Source organism: Pelmatolapia mariae, linkage group LG6 (genome assembly GCF_036321145.2).
Source record: "Pelmatolapia mariae isolate MD_Pm_ZW linkage group LG6, Pm_UMD_F_2, whole genome shotgun sequence".
Lineage (NCBI taxonomy): Eukaryota > Metazoa > Chordata > Actinopteri > Cichliformes > Cichlidae > Pelmatolapia > Pelmatolapia mariae.
The window spans coordinates 34,446,796-34,468,376 of NC_086232.1; the positions used below are offsets into that span (position 1 = coordinate 34,446,796).

Consider the following 21,581-nt stretch of genomic DNA (forward strand, 5'->3'; position numbering starts at 1 on the left):
TCCACATTTGCACTTGGCATCAAGAAGAGCCATCTGTGCACTAAGATAAAGAAACACCTGTCTATAACCAACAATGAGTGCGTAAAGTCTAACAATTAATAGATGACATATCAACATAAAATAATATTTGCTATTTTCTCTTTTTTTACATTTCACATCTTAATACACAACAGTTATAGTGCCAAAAACCGCAGTCCCATTGATGGCCACTTGAGGCTGGTTACAGAAGCTAATCGATTCCTGTAGACTGCCTTGTTAGATTTACCAAGTTAAGTCATAAAAACAACTTTTTCAAAGCCTAAATCAAAAAATTGTTTCAATCATTGTACCTTATTGCGCCCCGAATTTTCTAAAACGCTTTCTTGTTTTTATTCATTTTCACTATATTTTTTTAAATTCGAGAAATGTATGCTTTGATTGACCTTGCTGCTCACTGTAGCCGATCTCTGTATGCTATGTATAGACTTTACATCTTTAATGTGTTTGCGTTGTCGGTTCCTCTTGGAGCAATTTTACTACAATTATATGACAAATGATACAGTCTGCTGTGAAGTAGCACCCATCTATGTTCATCTTTTATATGCAGTCTATGGTTGTCTCACTACCAGCAGCTCAAAAATCACCAGCCCACTACAAAAGAACAAGTTACTGCAGAAGAGATTCTTAGCTAGCGAAGAGAGTGACTGAAATAACTGATTTAATGAGCAGTTTCACCGTACCAGCTGCATATACTTAGACTGGCATGGCTCATGCATTTATTTGAACATTTCAGTACTTTAAAAGTTAAGCCAAGCCACTTATAACTCTTCAAATTAGCATTTCCATAATTTAGTGCTTGTATGTTCATATAATGGACAAATAGCTTTTAATACATTATATGTGTACCCAGTGCTGGGCTTGGCAAAACACCTCAAGCACATGTTTCACAAAGTGGCAGCAGTTACACAGTCTATGGTTTGAATGCCGATACCTAGAAAAGGGAACCATTAAAGCACTTCTAAGGCTGCAAGGTTATCAAATTGTGTATTATAGAGAATGGAATCACTTATTATATAACCACTGTTACACTAATGAGTCACCCATTAAATAAAAGCATTTTTTTTATCCTTTTTAATCCTGCCTTGGTATTCATGATTATACAGAAAAAACTATTACATGCTTTCAGAAATTTTTTATCACCTTCTAAAACAGCACATCGTAAATACTGTAAAAGGAAACTCTTCCTAATACTGAATCCTCAAATCTGCTTTACAAAAACGTCTTTCACATTATCTGCATGGATATAAATGTGTCAATACACATTCAGAAGAACTGATGTGAAAAGAAACAAATATGTAATGAGACTCATTCTCATGCTGCAGCTCTTTAATTAGCCCACTGTGAGCCACGTGGCAGTGCCTCATTCATCCACAGCCAGTGAGCTAAACAGTTACAAAACTAACTCTCTTCGCGCAATACAGGGCCGATTTGGATATTTAAAAGGAGGGGAACTATAAATCACAGTCATCTGCAGGACTACTAAAATTTAAGGAATAATCATTTTAAACATTTAAGTACACAGCAATCTGTTGTGTTAGTGTGTGAACATTTCGACTGGCTGAGAGGGCTAAAAAAAAATTTAAAAAAAAACCTTAAAAATAAAAAAAAACCCTAATTTAGCAGCAAATTTGATTTTTGATACAAATCTCTTGAAGAACAAATTTAAAACTCCTTCTCCACACTGGCTGAAAGTGGTGTAATTATTCACTGAGGAACTGAATGAGCCGCAGTGCCACATGGTCTGTGGTCTGCTGGGTAAAGCCTCAGAAGAGGCGTCTGCCTGCAGCTGTCAAAAAAGGGCTCTTGAGCCTGAGAGATGTGTCTGAGGAAGCTGAATTATGAAAGCTGACTCTTGGGAAACCCTGTTTGATGACAGTTAGAATAAATACTGTCTCTCTTTAGTGATTACCTTTGTAAAGTTTTAAAAAAAAAAAGCATGTCAGGAATAAAGAGACACGTTTTTCTTCGTACTGTCATTACATTTTGTCAACAAACAGAACAAGAATGGATGGAGCTAAAAACAGGAGCTGAACTAAAAATCTTGGTAGATTTGTTTAAGTGACGCACAAAAATAGTGAGGTGCTTCAATGTTAAGGAAAATGACAGTTTTGCTTGTCATCGTGAAATGTCTAGACTCGTGTCTTTAAGAACACGCTCAGATTTTAACAGACGGAGTCGAGCAGTTTTTTTTTTTTGTTTGTTTTTTTACTGGACATACATAACAGCAGCTGCATTGAGCAAAACATTATACATAATACCGGGTATCAGTTCAAACACCGGAAACCACCTGACACGATGGCTTAAAAGTAAGTTAATACTTTCATAAAACTTAAACTGCAAACAATGCAGCATTAATTTTTAATGACACCACTTTCAAACTGGATAAAATCAACAATGTTGTGACACATAAAAATTTTACGAATCAACATGACTGAACTTCAGTGACATTTAACTGAAAGCATCACGTCATTTTTATATCTTAAAACATTTAAAAACCCAAACACGAGGATGTGTACAGATAAGTATTTCAGTTAACGCGTTACTTGTTAACTGAACTATTAGCTTCAGTGCTTGACTACAGACTGTGCTTACAATATATAGAGTCCAGGTGAGTCGGTGAGTTCACAGATAATTGAAGGTGATCTGATCATGTAGCATTTTATGATGTCAGACACTGCATGACAAAGGAAACGGTAAAAGACTCTCAGGAAACAGTTTGAAAAAAATATCATTTCTCGGAAATATGCCTGTACGAAGGAGCGGCCAGCTGAGAAAACCAGAGCATTACATGAAACAGAAATGATTTAAGCCTCTGCTGAATCAAGGAATTTAAAGAAAAAAAAATAGAGGTTTGTCCAGTTACTTTCCCTCCCAAGCGTCTTCCCTCTGCTTGGCTGCCAGGCGCTTTTGTTCTGAAAGATAAATCACACGACAAACAAAAATCTTAAATTTATATCACTGTCTTTGCCACATGAAGAGCAGTAAAGAGCTGAAGCCGATTGCATATTAATCTTCACATAGAACCATACATGGCATCTGTTCCAACACCAAGTTTAGTATTTGTTCACTGATGGTAGTGCAGCAGTGAGCCTAAACTGAGAACAAAGGAGCTTTTTTTAGTGTGCTTTACTTCCTGACTTCCTGGACTGACTGTCATTGGATGGCCAGTGGTTGTTTTCTGGCCCTATATACTTATTTTCCATCTGTGAAGGGAAATGGTTGCTTTACTGATTATAGATTTACTGTGACCTACACAGCAATGGACGGACTTCTTTTGGCACTACATTTGAAACTTTCCACTTTCTTCAGTTAAGTATGAAAACAGCTCCCACTTGTGGTGGTAACTTTGTGATACAACTATTGGGACAGTAATTATTTGTATTTATGTCTCAGTTTAACTGAGCACCCTGTATGACCCTCACGCTTAAGCTACCGAATCCATAATTAGTTTAGCAACCGCCCACCCAAGATAAGACTTCAGCCCAAAAAGTAAGTGGAGACCCAAAGAAGTACAACGTACCTCTTGCTTCCTGGAGTTTCTTCCTCTCTGCCTCACGCTGCTCCTTTGTGAGGTTGCTCTTTACACCGAGGGCACCGATCACAAGCTTCCGAGCCAGTGCTGCACTCGTCTGAGGTCTCTCTTTAGCAGGCAGGAGGTAGTCTGGGGGCATAAGGAAAGGAGGATACATAATGTGGGAGATACAGAACAGTTTTAAAGCACTTTAAATGTTTAATTTGTGGTGTAATACAACCTGGATGGCACCAAAATACACTTTACAACATCACAATAACCCCAAAACCTAGACGAGACATATAGAGCCATCTTCAAGAAAAAGAAGAATAAGAAGTCCTGGAGCGTAAAGACAGTGTTGAGAGAGCTGATAGCAGCATCAGAGTTATGTGGGATTTACACCTCTGCTCTTAATCTATTCCACCAATACATCACAAACTCTTCTGAAACCATCATTTACATCATAATTGGGCATGCACATTCCTAGAAATGTAACTACATGTCACCTTAATTAAGCCTGTAACATATGTAACTGGCTCATTCTACATATTTCCATTTATTTCTTCTTCTGCTGTCATTTTCTTTAGCTGACTGGAAGAGTACGGATCATCTCAAAGAGAGAAACTGAACCACCAATCAGTATTTTGGTGGAGAAATTGAAGAGTAAAGCAGGCAAACCAGGCATAAGTATAAACGCTGGCAACAACATCAGCTATTTGTGTAGGCTGCACCATAGGTGAGATTCAATTCAAAGTAGAAATTCATTTTCAGTCTGAGGAAGCGACAGACGCAAACCAAACCCACAGTCAAGAATCTACATGCCGAGTATCTTGAAAGACTAAATGGTAGTGTACTGGAGAATTGGATATAAAGGTAAAGGGTTTTTTCAACAAATATGGATTTGCTTTATTATTATACAAACACAAAATTATGAAAAATGACAAACACAGATCTGTGCAATCGCACCTGAGCAGCTACGGGCTTTGGCCTTTGTTGCAGAGGAAGATTTGGAAAGTGGTCGCAACTTCATCAGTGGATTCTTGGATCTCAGAGCTTCACGAGCTTAAAAGGGAAAACGAACGAAATGTAAGAGTCAGTGAGTTTAATATCTCCTTACAACTGAAAAATGTGTATTTCTAATCTGAAGTCAGAAAAACGATGGCCCAAGTAACAGAGACACAATCTCAAAAGCTCAGGAGCAAACAGCATTAAGATTGTTGGCCAGGATTTTCTTTACCAAAACACTTCTACTTACAACATCGTAGCCAGATGATGAGTAACAGCAATGACACGTAATGCAGAGCATAATGAACTGTAATTGCCTTAAATGTGAGGCAGAGCTTTACTTACCTGCTATGGGGCTTGAGAAAAGGCCGAGGGCGTGTGTGTCATCAATCCATTTAATGTCAAATCCTCTCTTTCTGAAAAGACAGTCAGAAATCACACAAGGTAGTAAGAATATTTCACAACATGCCCTCAGTAGCATTAGCTCTAAAAAGAAGACCGTGCTCCCTAAAGATGTAAAAATCATATACTTGTGCTCTTTCATAGATTTCACAACTTTTTTGTCTTAAAGTAAACCTATTATCATTTCCTTATTTTCTAACATATACTGTTACAATGGTAGATACTCATCTAAATGCTCTATTAAAAAAGTTTCTTCTACTTCATCTGCATGATGCCAAGAACAGCCTGGTGGAACAGTGATCTTGCAGTGAGCACAGAAGCCCCTCTCACCTGCAGTCCCACCCAATTAGAAGAACACAGCTAGCACCAAGACAAAAAAGAGCTACAGCAGCGGGTTTCAGACAATGGCTGAACTCAGGGCTGCACCAAGGCTCAGTATACGATAAAAAAAAGGATTATTTCAAATTGTGAATCATGCAAATAGATGCAGAGGTTTACTGACATCTCTGCAAATATAAAAGGACATACAGTATATAAGGCAAAAACAGAGTTTGTACAATTCTAACGCGGTTAGAGACTTACTGGTAGCACTGAAACAGCTTAAGAAGGTCTTCTGTTTTGAACTCTGTAGGGAAATCGTAGATCTCTACAATATGAGAAAGTTCATCCTCTGTGAGGTCAACGTCATCATCATCATCATCATAACTGCCTCTGTCCATGTTGTAGTAATCAAACCTAGGCTCTTGGATTGACTCCTTCTTTTTTCCTTCCTTCAAAGCCAGCTGTGCATGCAAGGCAGGCAGGAGAGAAGACAATGATGAGAAGAGAAAAAGATCTGTTTTGCATCATATTAAATAGGATTTTTTAGGTTAATTATCAGCAGTGTGTATGTGAATCTGGGTGGATATTATTCTGCTTGTCACTTTTAAAAACACACTTTTTTTCTAAGGCTTTTTAGGAGTAGTACCAGAGTCCACTTGTAGTCAGTTTTAGTCAGCTGTTGGTCACTCTTAATCTTTTATATTTTGTTAATTTTATTCATTGTATATTTTATTGTCTATGTTTATTGTTTTAATATTTAATATATATACTGATTTATTTTTATTTTCTTTTTTCATTTATGTATTTATTTTATTGTTATTTATATTTATTTCTTTGTCTGCTTAATGTATGGTTTTTAACTGTCATCTCTGTTTTATTATTGGAAAGCACTTTGGTCAACTTTGTTGTTTTTAAAGTGCTATATAAATAAAGTTGGATTGGATTGTCTTGGGTTTTGATTATCAAAACCTAAATCAAGCTCTCACCTCTTCAAGCAGATGTGGATCCAGACAGTCTCCATCATCATTGAACAAGGTGTCCCAGCTATCCTCTTCCTGCTGTGCAGTACCGCCTGCCTCCACTTTGGCTGAAGACTCCCCATTAACCTCAGCCTCTAAACTCTGTAATCGGTCCTCCTTCACATCTGGCGTAACGTCGTTGTTTTGTGCTTCACCTCCATCTCCTTCTCCCCCACCGGGCGATGGTTTATCCGCTCCTCCAGCTTTGTCTTTCTTGTTCTTGGCGTTCTTTCGTGCTTTGTCTGTGTAGCGAGGCCTGGTTTTTGGTTTAACTTCTCCCTGAGTCTGAGCTTTCTCTTTCGAGGCATGAAGTCGTTGTTTGGGGACGTACAGAGGCTGACTTGGCCTCTTTGATTGAGAGGGAGGTGTAGGTCTTGGTTGAGTTGGACCACAGTCTTCTTTAAGCTGCACATCCTCCATGGTTAAATTATATTGAAGTATCTGGATCATGGAGGAACGAGAACATGAACACTGTCAGACCTTCACAGATTTTCAAAGCACTCTAAATTTACTTTAAAGACTTTATTAAGGAATGAAGCAGCCAGGTACGCGGCAAGCAGCCTTCTAAATAAATTGGATTTGAACAACTAGCTTCAGTTAGCTAACTAAACTTCCTCCCGTGTAGCTTGTAAAGATATTTTTAAATGAAGAAATAAATATAAAATAAATAGCGGTTAATGTTACATTTATTCATGTTCATTTATTTTCACTCAGAATATTTAATCTATAATTAAATCAAATAAATTTAGTCTGTCGGCTTACCCGTTTATGATTTGTTTAACAACAGACTTTCGTCGCACAGTTGACGCAAGCAAATCCTAGCGCAAAGCGTAGTGGGAAATTGTGTTCTTCTACAGCACTGCCGCTCCGAAATCCGGAATAACTACCAGGTTATTAGTTCCCTTTTTCCAACGAATTTTCTCTTCCTTTGTAGTTCAACGAGTTTCCCCAAAGGAAATGGTAAATATCCTTTCTACCGAATCCATCTTTTCTGTGCCATTGTTTAACATAAACTACAAACAAACCAAACCCTCGGGTGCAAGAGACACGTGCACAGAAATACAGCTCAGCCATTGGTCACCATCTTCATCGGTCAGACAGTTCTTCGCTGATTGGACAGTATTCTCCGCGTTACACAAGGTGTTTCGTAAATTTGTAATTTACGAAACTTATTTGTGTAATAGAGGCGTTGACGAGCTCGCTTCACAACTACAAGCACATCATCTTCACAGCAGGAGACACATTTTCTCCTCCACACCTTGATACGGTAAGACGGTATTACGATAATGAAGGGAATGAATTCTTGCACACGCCTCTGCTCTGCACAAAATGGGGAAAAGGCTTCATGCATGTTTTTATTAAAATCAGTGTATTGCATGTCATTACGCTGGAGGAAAAGCAAGTCAGAAATACAGAAAATGTATTTGCTGGAGAGCATTAATAACATATTAATAACATCTTTAGCTGAACATGACAGTTTTTGCGTTTTGTTTTTTTAACGTCTTGAAATTTTATAGCTTTCTTAACGGAATTAAAGACTTTTGGTTGGTAGATTTAGACAGAAACACTCCACGTTTAAAACCATATCTGGTGATTATGTTTTTGTTCTTCTTCTTTCTTTTAACGTTCTTATTTGATTGCTTTCGATCAATTCAGATAATTTTATTTTCATATATATTTTCAATTGTTAAGAAATGTTGTTTTGTTTCGTATTATAATTCTCAGTTTCAGATGTTTCTTGCAAGTTTTGTTCAAAACAAGATATCTTCTTGACTTCCATGTCGCGCCAGGTTGGAATAATGTGGGGCTCGGGTCTGCTGCTCCTACTGGTGACACTCTGGCATCACTCCCATGCCCAGAACCCGAATCCCATGCTTCAGGTTGTTACACAGACCATGCTTCCCCCTGACAATCTGCACAATCCCACACAACTCAATTATGGGATGGCTGTGACAGATGTGGATGGTGATGGTGACCTGGAAGTGGTGGTGGCAGGGTAAGTGTGAGTGCTAGTGTATTACCATGTGTGAGGATTTTTATGCAGAAATTTGTGATAAAAAATAAATCAAAATCATGTTTTCTCTCAGGTACAATGGGCCCAACCTGGTGCTGAAGTATGACAGGACTCAAAAAAGGCTGGTAAATATTGCTATTGATGACAGTAACTCTCCATACTATGCTCTGAGAGACCAGGCAGGAAATGCTATTGGAGTTGCCGCCTGCGATGTGGATGGAGATGGACGAGAAGAAATCTATTTTCTTAATACAAACAATGCCTACTCTGGTAAATATGACATTGCATAAGTCATCCTGAAATTAAAGTGTCATCAAAGTAATTTGAGGTAACCAAATAATTTTTCTTTCTCTGTGAAGGACGAGCAACATACACTGACAAGCTCTTCAAGTTTCGTAATGGTCGCTTTGAAGATCTGCTCAGCGATGAGCTGAATGTACGTCGTGGTGTTGCTAATCGGATGGCAGGACGTTCAGTCGCATGTGTTGATAGAAAGGTAAGTAAACCCACCTATTTCTTCTATCTCACTGCATTTGAGTACATTATACGTTATTCTAAGTTACTGATTTTTCTGTGCAGGGAACAGGCCGTTACTCAGTCTACGTGGCAAACTACGCCAGTGGGAATGTTGGCCCCCACGCTCTCTTAGAAATGGACGAGGCTGCCAGTGATGTGAGCAAGGGCATCATCGCGCTGTCTGACGTAGCTGCTGAGGCCGGAGTCAACAGGTACACAGGTGAGATGTCACAGTGTTTACCTGAAACATGGGATTTTTTTTTTTTTGAAGTTGTCAAAAACAACTGAAAGCTTCACTGTTGGCTCGTTGGTCAGGTGGTCGCGGTGTGGTCGTTGGACCAATCCTGAGCGAGTCGAGGTCTGATGTGTTCTGTGACAATGAAAATGGACCTAACTTCCTATTCAAGAATAATGGAGATGGGACTTTTGTTGACATGGCAAGACAGACAGGTGAGAATGAGGTGGCAAGGGAACATGAAGCCTAACTCAGTAGTACTTTCTGCAGTCTGTCTTTCAACTTATGGTTTCACATCAGATATTCTTTGTCTCATCTCACCCTTCCATTATTTGGTTTCTAATTTTAGCTCTTTACCCTGTGAATGCCAGCTAGGAGGAACCTTTGTTTCACTTTTCTGAACTGAATGGCTTGTGTCATATTTCAGGCCAGCTTATAGAACAAAATGCCTGAGTGTGCAGCAGAAGTTAGTGGGGGTGGTCTCTGCCTATGTGGCAATCTTTGGAAAAACCCAGAAATTATTCTAATAGTCATCAAACTACATCTTTATTGATGTGATGTGATTTATATATGATTTATAGAGTTACCAAGAGTTAGAAATATTTGGAGGCTTTTATATTTGACTGTTTATTTATCCATCAATCCTCTACTGCTTATCTGGGTTTGGGTCACAGGGGTAGTAGTCTAAGTAGAGAAGCCCAGATTTCCACCTGGCCACTTCTACCAGGTATGTAGAAATGTAGATTGACTGGTAAATTGACAGCTTCGCTTTTACACTCAGCTCTCCCCTTACCACAACAGGTCATAGCAGGTGTTGCCCTGTTTGACTTTAATAAGTCTATTTGCTTAGCTTACTATAACATTTGCTGGCTCTCTGGTAGGCTCATAAGGATAACACCTCATGAAGTAACACAACCTGACATGTGAATATTAATCAAACACAAGTGAAAATGCTAACTGGTGAGTTTAAGACATTCATGTATGTGGAGCGTCTTACTGTTATTGAGCAAGGCTGACTTATGCCCCCAGAATCCAGTCCTTATGCTAAACTAATCTAGCAGTCTCCTGAAAATATAGCACTAAATTTAAGAGACATATGAAGGTCCTCTGATCACTTTTACTTAATTTTTTTATTGTAAAAAATTGTATTCCAGAAGCACTGTGATTAGTTGCTTCTAACACTGTGCGGATGCAAACAGGTGTGGAGGACCAATACCAGCATGGCAGAGGAGTAGCACTGGCTGACTTCAATGGAGATGGAAAGACAGACATCGTTTATGGCAACTGGAACGGCCCGCACAGACTTTTCCTGCAGCGCAGCGATTCCAGATTCCAGGTAAGAGAGGAGTGACAAAATTGACAAAAACAAAAGGTTTTAATAAAGTGTATCTTGAGAGAAGTACAATTTTCTTTGCAGAATATTGCTACTGGAAGATTTGCTGAAGCCTCACCTATTCGCACAGTCATCGCTGCTGACTTTGATAATGACAAGGAGTTGGAGGTGTTCTTTAACAATATTGCCTACCGAGGAAATGCTCCCAATAGGCTGTTCAGGTTAGATTTCATGTATTTGTTAAATTTCCAATGAAATGTATTTGTTAATTAAAAAATAACTGTTACCAGATTTTTTTGGCTGTTTCCTTTTTTGCAGGGTCTCAAGGAGGACTAATGCAGACCCTTTGATCCAGGAACTTAATGTGGGAGACGCTGAAGAGCCACAAGGGAGAGGAACAGGTCTGTAAACTCTTAATATCAGAGCACATTTTGTGCTGTTTTTCCTATGCATTTAACAGGCACTGTACATCTTAATGGATATCAGTTTAAAAATCTAACATATATTAACTTGCCAATTCTTTTAGATGTGTAGTCCCAGGCAATACAGACACAAAATAGTGATATACAGATGTTTTTTCTAAAATATTACAATAAATTGAGAATGATTTTTATGGCTTTCTTGAAAAGTGACTCTAATGAAGTGTTGTTCCACCTGGTAACAAAACAATAATCAATATGTGAAAATATTAGAAAACATCCTAGCCTGTTAAAATATATTGATGTTGCCTGAACTGCCTCTGTGTTTGGATGAGCCTCAGAAATATAACTGTCAGGGAGACTCCCCATTGACATTGATGTGTAGGTCAGTTCAGTGAAAGCACTCTGTGTGTTCTGGACAGGTGGTACTGTGACTGACTTGGATGGGAATGGACAGCTGGACCTGCTGTTGGCACACGGGGAGAGCGCCCAGCAGCCAATCTCTGTCTTTAAGGTCACGCAGGTGGGTGTGCGTGTGTGTATTTGTGGGGTGGAGTTTGTTTGTTTTTCTTTTTACTGACAGCCTAATGATATACCTACTAACTGGTCTTCTTCTTATTAGTTAGCGAATAATAATCCATGAACATCCTTGTTGCTAGGGATCATCCAATAACTGGCTGCGGGTCATTCCTCGCACCCAGTTTGGTTCTTTTGCTCGGGGTGCCAAGGTGACAGTCTTCACCAGTCAGAGTGGAGCTCACACGCGCATCATTGATGGAGGCTCTGGATATCTATGTGAGATGGAGCCAGTCGCCCACTTTGGTTTAGGTGATTTCCTTTTAAATGTTGTAGACACTGAAAAAACATCAGACACCTCACAAGTAAACGCTAGAGCAGATTGTTGGCCAAACAGCTTTTTATTTGTGATCGTGCATCTATCCTGTCAAACACTAGAACTCAGTATGTGTGCCTTTGTCATTGGTATTTTTAGACATCTCAGCTAAACAATAATATCCCTGATATTTTTTACTTTAAACCAGATACTGGTGTTATAACTAATGGCTGGTAAAAGTTTAAAAATTTTGGGATATAAGCTTTCTTTCTTCCTTTCTTGCTAAAACTAAGATGAGATGCTCTCACATCAGTCTGTAAAACACAGTTTGATAGTCAGGAGGCAGGTAGCATCCCAGCAGATATTTTTAAGTCTTTCCCAAAATACAAATTTGTACTTGTAAAATGTAACGTAGTATTGTGTCTTGTACCAATGACTCCCAGGAAATGATGAGGTGAAGGTGCTTGAGGTCTCCTGGCCAGACGGCACTAGTTTTACTCGAGCTCTTGAGGCTGGTGAAATGAACTCGGTGTTGGAAGTCACCTATCCCAAAGAAGGGGAAACCACTGTGCTTTCCAATGACACGCAGGTACACAGGCCAAATTCCCAGCATGAATTATGAACACGCCTTTTTTTTTTCTGTTAGTGGAGCAGTGAATTGAACCACACCAAAGCCTTAATCTCTCTCTCTCTGGTTAGTTTAATTATAAGATATTTTACTCCTACCTTTCAAAAAATAAAAGTAAATTGTTTTTAAAACGTCTCAGAATCAGCCTATTTGGTTTGGATAGAAACCGTTTCCTCTATTTTTTTCTTTTCTTTTTAGTGTGGTAATGGCTTTACTGTCAGGAATGGGCGCTGTGCAGGTGAGCAAGTCTTAAAGATTCATAAAATAATCCAAAACCAGATATTATTTTATTTTTAATTGAATCTTTATTTTTCTGCAGGTCTTTAAAGAGAATCACATGAAATGCAATAAAGGATTTTTGTGGTTTACAGTAATGCTACAGAAAAAAAATGTCTTTTGCTTTGGTTTTTAAAAGGGAGAGCTGGTTGTTTTTCTTTACTCTGTGAGTAGATTTATTTCATTTTCCTTTTTTTTTTTAGATTTCTTTTCTCTTTTATGGCTTTAAATGAAGTGAATAAACTTGTTCCTATCAATGCACCGGCTCTTTCGAATTATTTTATAACTCAAAAGTCAGTCTTAACTGTTCTAGTACTCACATTGTAATCCTCCAGTCTCAGCATTAACTTTCCAAATGCTACCCTGAGAGTAACAAATGCAAGGAAGTGTTTCCTGCGTGACTTAAGAGATGCTGAATTTGCACTAAAAACCTGCTGAAACAGAACAAGACACACGAACTGTGGCTGACACAGAGTAACTGAAAGTATTTAGTGCAAACCACAAAGGTTATCCTGCGTTCTCCAATTTTCCCCACTTGTACCTGTCCTCGTCTTTACACATGGATGACCAAGTCTTCATTTTTAGTCATTCAGTTTGTTTAGTATTAATCTGATGTCTGCTTGTCTGTCTCGTCCTCCCCCACTGTTACTCTCCTCTTTGCTCTCCACCCATGCAGCATTGGCTCCATTTTATGATGGCGTTCGGTCTTCGGTCTCCATGTTTGAAGCTTCCTGGTTTAGGACAGTTTTATTGCAGTGTGTTTTATTCCTGTCTGCAGTAGCAGAAATGAAGTGAGAGTAGTCTTTAGGGAAAAGACAACCTCTATCCAGCACTGGTCACCTGGATCTAACACCTGCTAGAACAAATTACTGTGACATGCATGGAGCATGTCCGTCCTGAACTTTGCTTGTTTGTTTTGATGAGCTGGTTGCATGTGGAAGCTGTAGTGCCAAATAACCAGTTAGTGCATGCATGCAGGCATTAGGAATTTGTAACAAAATAAGCAATATGCTTAAATCGTTAAGTAATTCTTTAAGGCAGGTTTTTTGTTACCGCTGTTCTACTTAGGTATTGGTGACTGTGAGCAGTGTCCACAATACCACGGCCCTGAGTAGACATTATCAATTGTTAATTTCTTCACGACTTTGTCAGCTTTGTCTGCTGTGAAGACAAAATGCCTTTAGAAAAAAAAGGGCTGCATAAAATTATACATCTTTGGTTTTTTTGGAAATGGTGTCCGTGTCCAGTAAATTTAAAATTTAATGATGGTTAATATTGTTGTCTTTTACACTGATTTACGGATCATGTTACTGTCAAGCTAAAGAATTAAGCCAAATATTTTGGTAATAAACTCTAAGCATACTGACATGTCAAACAAGGTGTACACAACATTGCCTTTGAGTTTAAGTGACACATCCAGCAGATACATTATCACTGATTTGGGCTGTTTGCTTACTGTATCTTTAATGCATTATTGATAACTCAGTGAGAGCTGAGACACTGAAACAAAGCACTTGGATTTTAGACTAAAACTTTGATCAAGTACTGAAAACTGTGGAGCTCAGAGGAACTACACAGCCAGCATGTCATCTGTAGGCGTTGCTATGAGCAATCCTCTTCACCTTCCATGCTGAGAGTATTAATGCTGAAATGTTAACCAGTGCTGCTTTTGATATTTGCTAACTTCCATTTAGCAGCTGCTCTTCTGTGTTCCTGCTTGGATAATCGGCGTCCTTCCATCACATTTGATTTGATGCCGAGGATGGTAGTGTTTTCCGAATGGGGCAGGTTCAACGTGAAAGATTTTTATACCCAATCTAAATGATGACACTCTAAGGCAGAGAGAAAAAAATGGCAACCACAGATAAAGGGAGGGAAATATGGATACCTGGGAGGTATTTATAGCGTTGCACTTGCTTGTTTACATGAAACTTGGTTTCTGTTGATGTCCAACAAGCAGCTCAGATTGAGTACTGAGCCTTTTCTTATATGTTTGTAATCATTTAAAATGCTTAATATGAGTAACACTGATTTCATATATTTGTAGAATACAGATGATACAAGAACAATGAGCTTGGTGGAGCTGTGATGAAACTGTTTATTTGACGCCAGTCATTTCTACCATGTGTATTAAAACAATAAGCAGTATGAAAACTTGTTCTTGCACAAAATGTCACTAAAATAAAAGAAACATTCACATTTGTGAGCCAGTTTGTTTGTTTTTTGGCAGTTATTCTTCTTTGGAAGTCTGTTCATAAAGCAAGGAAGGGTTGGTGTATTTTCATAAACACTTACAGGTATAATTTAGGAAGACATTTTTGACCCATCCCTTCTTTACTTACTGCTGCGCTTCACGCACAACGAGTCTTTGCATAATCTAAATTTAGGAAGAGTTGCTCTCGCTCAGTGAAACCAAGAGGTTAGTACTTGGATTTGTGGCTATGACTTTAAAAAAGGAAATACAAGCTTCATCAGAAATATGTAGGATCTGCTACATTATGGATGACTTAAATGACATTCATCTGCTGCCAGACAGTATGGTTTAGAGCCGATTTGGAAGAGGTGCTGAATTTGGGGTCTAGTCTTGTGTTTGGTCCAGTGTTTTTGGGGTGCAGCCCAGGTTGATCTGGCCTACGTGGTACAATGACAGCAGATGAGGCACTTCGTCCCTTTTATCTTGAAATCAGACAGGAAGGAGAGAAATGGTGGGATCACACAAAGCATTACTAGCTGCATCTTTTCTTCCTTTTCATTGAGACATTACATCTTAGCAAAAGTGCATCAGCACCTGCACATTTCTTTCGTAATAAACCACTAAAGTGCGTGTTTCAAGTGTCTACTGTGAACAAGTTAAGGACATGATCGGGGAAAAAAAACTAGTGAATACTTTGTGTGAGCGTGGCTGAGGGGGTGGTTGGTGTTGGAAGAGGAGTCGTATTACATCCTAGGTTTTCCTTCACGGTTGTGAGTGATCAGGTGGACGCAGGTTTAGGAAGTATCCAGTCATCGAGCAGTGCTGCCGGACACAGAGCTGCTCCCTGAGCTGGAGCCACTGGAGCCCCGATCTTCATAGATGGAGATCTCTATCTGTTAAAAGTTGTTAAGGAACAAAAATGATCTGTGGTTTATAATAAATTACACAAATATTTTACAGAAATGTGGCTTTGTTTTGCTTTTTTTTGCAATACACCCAAAATTCAGAATAAGGATACAACACGCATTCCCCTTTCTATGGGATCTGTGATAAGGAGACCTCTGGGAGCATAAATCTTCTCATTCTGCTCCTGAATGTACTTGGCAATCTTCTTCAGCACCTGACACACAGACAGAAGAGGAAAAATGAGAAGCAATATAGAATCCAAACTACATGTTAATTTGTCCCAGAACATCAAAATGTATTCGATTCTGACCTTCTCATAACGTGTCTCCATGCAGAGGAAAATGAGATATGCTGTAGCGCAGGCCAGACACCCTTCCAAGTAGGACTGTCCTCCAATCTTTTCTGCCTCTGCATAATAGTTATTCAGCGTCTTCACAGTGTCCTCAAACAGTGTTCGCTCGATCTGGAGACAGACAAAAGAGCAGAAATGGGGACAGTGAGTAGCAACAGCAAATACTATGTTTAATAAAGTAACTTACTGAGCTGGAGAAGGGAAAAGATATTGCATGTTTTTAATTTCCCCTTTGAAGTCACGTCCATGGAAGACGCTGTGAGTGTCTTATTGCCCATGCACTTTCCATGAGATTTCAGCACAAACCTCAAACATCAGCTAACGTGTGAAACTGACCTTCATTTCAAGAATGGTCAGTGCTGATGAGACCTGGGACTCCAGCTATGACCCAGTGACCAGCTGTGTTTATTCCTCCACATTTACAACAATACCTATGAAGCTTTAAGACGAGACCCCACAAGCAACTATGAAAAGAAAGTCATCAGTCATCAGTTGCCTACAACAACTTGAAATGGATGAAGCCACTGACTGCACTTCATACCACTGTCTGTACCCAGGAAATACTATACCCTGTATATATGGACTTTCAAAGATCCACAAAGGAGTCCCACGCAGTATCAACTCAGCCACCTAAAAAATTTCCAAGCAGCTTGCAACCATCCTAGCTCCCTTGTGGGGAACACACATCATCACATCTAAACTCCGAAATCAAAACCCAAGAAGTAGAAGCCTTCACTGTTCACATCGACTCAGTGGATAGAATCATAAAGTTTACCAGGAAAGATACAAAGTATAACAGTTTGTCATTTCTGGAAGCCTACACACACAGACCAGTACCTACTCTTTGACTCCCACCACCCTCTGGAACACAAACTTGGAGTAATCAGGACCCTACAACACAGAAACTGTTCCCTTTAAGCCAGAAGGAAAAGAAAGGTAACACACACATGTAAATAAAGCTCTTAAAACATGTGGGTTTCCCAATTGAGCTTTCATCAAATCAGCAAAGATGCACAGAAAAGAAGGTCAGACACCAACTAGGGAGAATCAGAAGGACAAACGAAACAATATTGTCATTCCTTATGTAGCCGGTTTATCAAAGAAACTCGGGAGAGTCTTCTCCGAGCAGGACATCCCAGTGTAGTTCAGACACAACCACACACATTTAGACAAAAACTGGTTCATCCCAAGGAAAAAACCTCCAAACACAAACTAAACAATGTAGTGTATGCTGTACAGTGCAGCGAGGAGGGCTCCATTGGAGAAACCAAGCAGCCACTCCATAAACACTTGGCACAACATAAAAGAGCCACCTTGACAGGACAAGACTCAGCTGTACATCTGCATCTAAAGGACAAAGGTCACTTGTCTAGAAAGACGAGTGAAAGAGGCCATCTATGTCCACTCTGAACAGAGGGTGTGGCTTACAACACCAACTGTCTGCCACCTACAATGCAGTTTTGAAATCCCTTCCCAGATGCCTTAACGCCAGGTCATATAATAGGGTGAAGCAAGGTCTCACAATGGTTTCTCCCGAAACCTCTGGTTATAATGACCCACACCCTTTTTCCCACCTTGGCTCATGTGATGAGGCACATAATCAATAGTGGGTCAGCAACCCTCTTAATGGACGACTTACACCTCATACTTTTTACTCCACTGTGATAAAAGCTAGCGAGGTAATGACTGACCAAATCACAGAACTTTGTGCGTATATCATACACAGCATAAAATTTTTAGCTAGCAATCAGGAATTTTGTTTACTTTATCTACATGTGAGCCAATAGTACTTACTTAAAGAACCAATCTGAGTCATGAAACCCTGTGTCTGATGCTGAAAGATTCACTTTTTGTCCACCCCAAATGAACTCTACACACATATGATATGATGACATAAGGCTTTATTCTATACATGTTAAAATGATGCCAAAAATAGGGAACATGATCCTCAATAAATAACATGTTTAAAAAGAAGTAGGAAGAAGCATTCAAATACGCTGAAACCAGTGAACAACAGAGAATGTGGAGTGATTTGTGAACCAGCATGTGTTTTGCTTTACTCAGTACTGAAATGAAACTTTGTTACTGTATATGCTTTTATAAGATAGATTTCCAGCTTATTTTGCATCTATTATCAAGCATATCAATGTCATGATAATGCCTTTTAACAGACTTTTTCTTTTCAGACCATGATGGCTAACAAAGATCTAAATGCTTGTATGATCTGCACCTATTAAAACACAATATAAAACCTAGAATTAGGTTCTCCAGTTTCCTTACCCTGCTCTCCAACTCAGAGGGGAACTTGGTCTGAAACTTGCAGGTGGTTCCTTCACTGTAGTCTCTCTGAATGAATACTTTGTTGGCCAGAGATGCACTGTGCCTCAACTCCTGCAGGTTATGAAACTGTGGGAATCAAATAACACACACAGAGTAATACAGTAAGGGTTAATATAGTATCTCTTTAATGAGTCCCAAAAGGGAGCTATGTATCCCTCTATGTGCATCCCTGAGCACCTGTTCACCTGTAATGTGTACAAACAGCAGCTGATTTAGAGGAACAGGGTGATGGAGTAGATGTGATCGATCACTCATTGGCTCAGTGTCTGCACGCTTTTCTGCCTTGTTGACTGCTGGAGCAAAGCCCAGCATCAGACATACGATCTTTTACACACACACACACACACACACACACTTTCTCTTGGTCTTTCAGGAAAGCAGGGAGACGGGACAACATTTCACTACGGCTAAACACAGATCGATTACACGGAACAAGCTGAAGCAGACTTATAGAGGCCATACAAGTATTACATACAAGCTTGTTTATGCTTGATATAATCAGTTTTGTGCGTCACCATTATTTTTGGTTACATGAAAGCACAGATGGAGGAAAAGGGAGTCAGGTAAAGCACGGAGGAAGGTCGGGGTGGAGTGGCTTCTGTCCATGGTGCTGAACGGCTGTCCTCCGTGTGTGTGTGTGAGTGGGTATGTGTGTGTAGTCAAACACAGTTGTTTGTCACCGGATTAACGTGGCTTCTCAATACACAAAAACAGATCTGCTTTCACCAAAACAGCTTAACATGGCAGGGACGGAGGGGGCTGCACTGATCCTTTTTTCTTATAGCTCAGCTGACTTTCAAAAATGCCTCCCTCCCTTTTTTTCTCTTTAAAAAAAATACTAGAGCGCGTTTATGTGGTAAAAAAAAAAGACAGAAATGAAAACGACCAAATCCTCGGGTGAAACTGGCGTGATAATGTAGGACACAGTGGTCACTCCAGATACAAGTGATCCGCACAGTTTAACCGTGTGCAGCCTCCATGCCCTCAACGTCCGTGTTAACTGAAGCCGCGCCTGTTTCGTTTAAACCTTCATGTCACTGTTCGTGCCGGTAACCGGACCCGAGCTGCAAACCAAGCGAGTGTCTTACCTCTGTCGCCATGTTGCACCGTGCATCCGTGGCTGTAGGGACGAGTCCCTTCACGCTCTGAAACCGCTTAGTGGGACACGGAAGGGGGGAGGGTGGGGAGAGGAGGAGAGGCTTGTAATCCTGAGGGGGCGGGGCTTACTGTAGTAGAGTGTTCGGCTTTTTCTTCAGCCTCAACTTGACTTTGCGGGACGTCGGGGGGACGACGTCCTCCAAACCTGAAAAATGCAGCCGGAGCGGAGAATGTGGAAGTGTCAAAAACTGCAGTTCCTCTGGTGGCCACTTGAGGTGATCTCCGAAAGGGAGTCAACTAGTTATCTGCCATACTGCACATTTTGGTATCGATCAGATATGAACTAAATATTGCCGATACCAATACCGATACTGATATGTTTAACCTATAAAGGAAACTTATAAAGGGTTTAAGGGGTTAGGTTTTTTGGAGACCTGGAATGTAAATGTGACTGTCTTTAATACACTGTGGGTCGGCTTGTCTTGTTTAACACAAAAAGGTTCAGACATTTTTCATAGTGTATGTTTGAGGTCTAAATACTGAAGTTGGAGGATAGAATTAGAAATATCTTCCCCCCCCCCAATAGAGGAGGAACTCCTCACAGCAGTTCAAAGTTTTTATAACTCATTCACCTGATAATTGAATCAGGGGCATGGCTGCATTGATTGACAGGTGTTCTGACATAGGCAGCTGGAGCTGAACAGATGCTGCAGGGCCTCACCCACTATTTGGAGTGCAATTGAGGTTTTGAAGCTATGTGACTGTTAACCAAGTGACATTAACTTGTCTGCCATTTTGGACATATGATGATATAGAGTCAAATCAATAAGACAGCAATCATACAAGTTTAGAGGACATCTGGCAACCATCTCCACATCCAGAACCCTTAGAGTTAGAATTGTGGTCACCACCGTATTTCTAGAAGGTCGAAACTACTTGAAAGCTTAACACAATCCAAAAAGGTGAGTTAAAAAAAAAAACTCAAACAAACTGTAAACATGTCATTTTGATTGCTGGGTTTGGTCTTTTCTAGCTTGCTTTTGCCTTTGGAGGCAACCTCAAGAGGCTATTAGAGGAACTGCAGTTATTGATAAATAGGTGTTTGCTTTTATTTTTATTTATTTTTTTACAAAATCTCCATGTAAATTTCATAATATGTGTTAAAAAGGCTTCATGAAATAAGTTTTTCCTTACAAAACCATATCTAAAATATACATTTCTGTGACAAGAGCTTTTTGGTTTTATATTCAGGAAATGAGAGCTTGTTTAAAACAGATTGCAGTCTTGATTATTAGTAGTAGCCTATACTATAAGCTATATGTTAAAGAAAGCAGCATCATTCATCCTAAATTTTCAAATAAAATTTATTACAGCTCCATTTTGTGATTTAACTAATTTTTCTCTCATTTAAAAACAATAGAAATGAATCTAAATGGCAATGAGTTTTTTAAAACTTCAAATATCATTTCAAGGTCTTACTTGAAGTGTCGTTATTTGTATTTTCTTTCCCATATCTGCACCCTTTACAGTAGAGCTTTCTTGTTTAACCTTCCTCTGGCATAAACATTATGGGTTTATCAGTGGGAGTGACCTATTTCACTTTACACATCATAATTTAATCCACTAGTTCAGACAAATATTTGTAAAACCAACTTTGAGGATCTATCACCAGCATATCACTGAAAATGTTGATACTTGAATAAATTAGTTAAAAGTTAAACACCAAATTTTAAATGAAGGAATTCAGACTTTTATTTCTAAATGGAATAAATCAATCAAATTAAGGCAAAATAATTTCTGATGTTTTTTTAAAGTGTAGTACAACTGTGCTTTGAAATGACAATGCCTTTTAGTTGCTAATAAAATGATTCCCATGCCAAAAGGAACATACTTACCACCTGTCACTTTAATTGCTGCTGTGGTTAGATACACTCATCATGGCCACGAGTGCCATGCTCATTTTGAGCTTTTAATTGATTTCAATGATTGAACTATTCTTTTTTCCAGAGTGGAATGATCGTACAGCATACATCTTCAACAACTTGTAAAAACAAGTCCTAATTTATTTTTGATTTTCTCTCATCTGCACGGGGTCAAAGTGATACATGTAGGCACAAATATACACATAGACCCACATTTAT

At 39.3% G+C, this 21,581-nt stretch overlaps 3 protein-coding genes across 4 annotated transcripts; 1 reads left to right on the top strand and 2 right to left on the bottom strand.

Moving 5' to 3' along the window:
- Positions 1-1,118: 1,118 nt before the first annotated feature.
- On the bottom strand, positions 1,119-7,186 carry r3hcc1l (R3H domain and coiled-coil containing 1-like). The gene is made up of 7 exons (XM_063476687.1): positions 7,060-7,186; positions 6,265-6,738; positions 5,540-5,739; positions 4,901-4,971; positions 4,517-4,612; positions 3,560-3,700; positions 1,119-2,951 (listed from the first exon to the last, which is right to left on the bottom strand). The coding sequence occupies exons 2-7, from the start codon at positions 6,715-6,717 to the stop codon at positions 2,899-2,901; spliced, it is 1,014 nt and encodes a 337-aa protein (XP_063332757.1). The 5' UTR covers positions 6,718-6,738; positions 7,060-7,186; the 3' UTR covers positions 1,119-2,898.
- A 213-nt stretch (positions 7,187-7,399) lies between these two features.
- crtac1a (cartilage acidic protein 1a) lies at positions 7,400-12,803 on the top strand. 2 transcript variants are annotated; one of them, XM_063476679.2, is made up of 14 exons: positions 7,400-7,564; positions 8,023-8,293; positions 8,385-8,581; positions 8,671-8,807; positions 8,891-9,047; positions 9,143-9,277; positions 10,262-10,398; positions 10,480-10,616; positions 10,714-10,796; positions 11,237-11,337; positions 11,474-11,642; positions 12,090-12,235; positions 12,473-12,512; positions 12,594-12,803. In XM_063476679.2, the coding sequence occupies exons 2-14, from the start codon at positions 8,076-8,078 to the stop codon at positions 12,599-12,601; spliced, it is 1,665 nt and encodes a 554-aa protein (XP_063332749.1). In that variant the 5' UTR covers positions 7,400-7,564; positions 8,023-8,075; the 3' UTR covers positions 12,602-12,803. The 2 variants fall into 2 exon arrangements, with proteins under 2 accessions (XP_063332749.1, XP_063332750.1); XM_063476680.2 differs by having other exon boundaries at positions 8,088-8,293; positions 12,594-12,800.
- Positions 12,804-14,608: 1,805 nt separating this feature from the next.
- On the bottom strand, positions 14,609-19,557 carry golga7ba (golgin A7 family, member Ba). Its single transcript, XM_063476688.2, has 5 exons — positions 19,431-19,557; positions 18,283-18,408; positions 15,961-16,113; positions 15,763-15,864; positions 14,609-15,637 (listed from the first exon to the last, which is right to left on the bottom strand). Exons 1-5 carry the CDS (start codon positions 19,440-19,442, stop codon positions 15,554-15,556), a joined length of 477 nt encoding a protein of 158 aa, XP_063332758.1. The 5' UTR covers positions 19,443-19,557; the 3' UTR covers positions 14,609-15,553.
- Positions 19,558-21,581: the final 2,024 nt, after the last annotated feature.

What these genes read in the sequence shown, in the direction of transcription:
- r3hcc1l (XM_063476687.1), bottom strand. Translation starts at nt 6,717, where the DNA reads ATGGAGGATGTGCAGCTTAAAGAAGACTGTGGTCCAACTCAACCAAGA. An exon ending in CAAAGCCCGTAGCTGCTCAG is followed by an intron (nt 3,701 to 4,516) that starts GTGCGATTGCAC and finishes TTATGCCCCCAG; the next exon opens with ACTACCTCCTGCCTGCTAAA. An exon ending in GAAACTCCAGGAAGCAAGAG is followed by an intron (nt 2,952 to 3,559) that starts GTACGTTGTACT and finishes TTTATCTTTCAG; the next exon opens with AACAAAAGCGCCTGGCAGCC.
- golga7ba (XM_063476688.2), bottom strand. An exon ending in TGGAGACACGTTATGAGAAG is followed by an intron (nt 15,865 to 15,960) that starts GTCAGAATCGAA and finishes TCTGTGTGTCAG; the next exon opens with GTGCTGAAGAAGATTGCCAA. An exon ending in TAGAAAGGGGAATGCGTGTT is followed by an intron (nt 15,638 to 15,762) that starts GTATCCTTATTC and finishes AACTTTTAACAG; the next exon opens with ATAGAGATCTCCATCTATGA.
- crtac1a (XM_063476679.2), top strand. Translation starts at nt 8,076, where the DNA reads ATGTCGCGCCAGGTTGGAATAATGTGGGGCTCGGGTCTGCTGCTCCTA. An exon ending in TACAAACAATGCCTACTCTG is followed by an intron (nt 8,582 to 8,670) that starts GTAAATATGACA and finishes TTCTCTGTGAAG; the next exon opens with GACGAGCAACATACACTGAC. An exon ending in CGGAGTCAACAGGTACACAG is followed by an intron (nt 9,048 to 9,142) that starts GTGAGATGTCAC and finishes CTCGTTGGTCAG; the next exon opens with GTGGTCGCGGTGTGGTCGTT.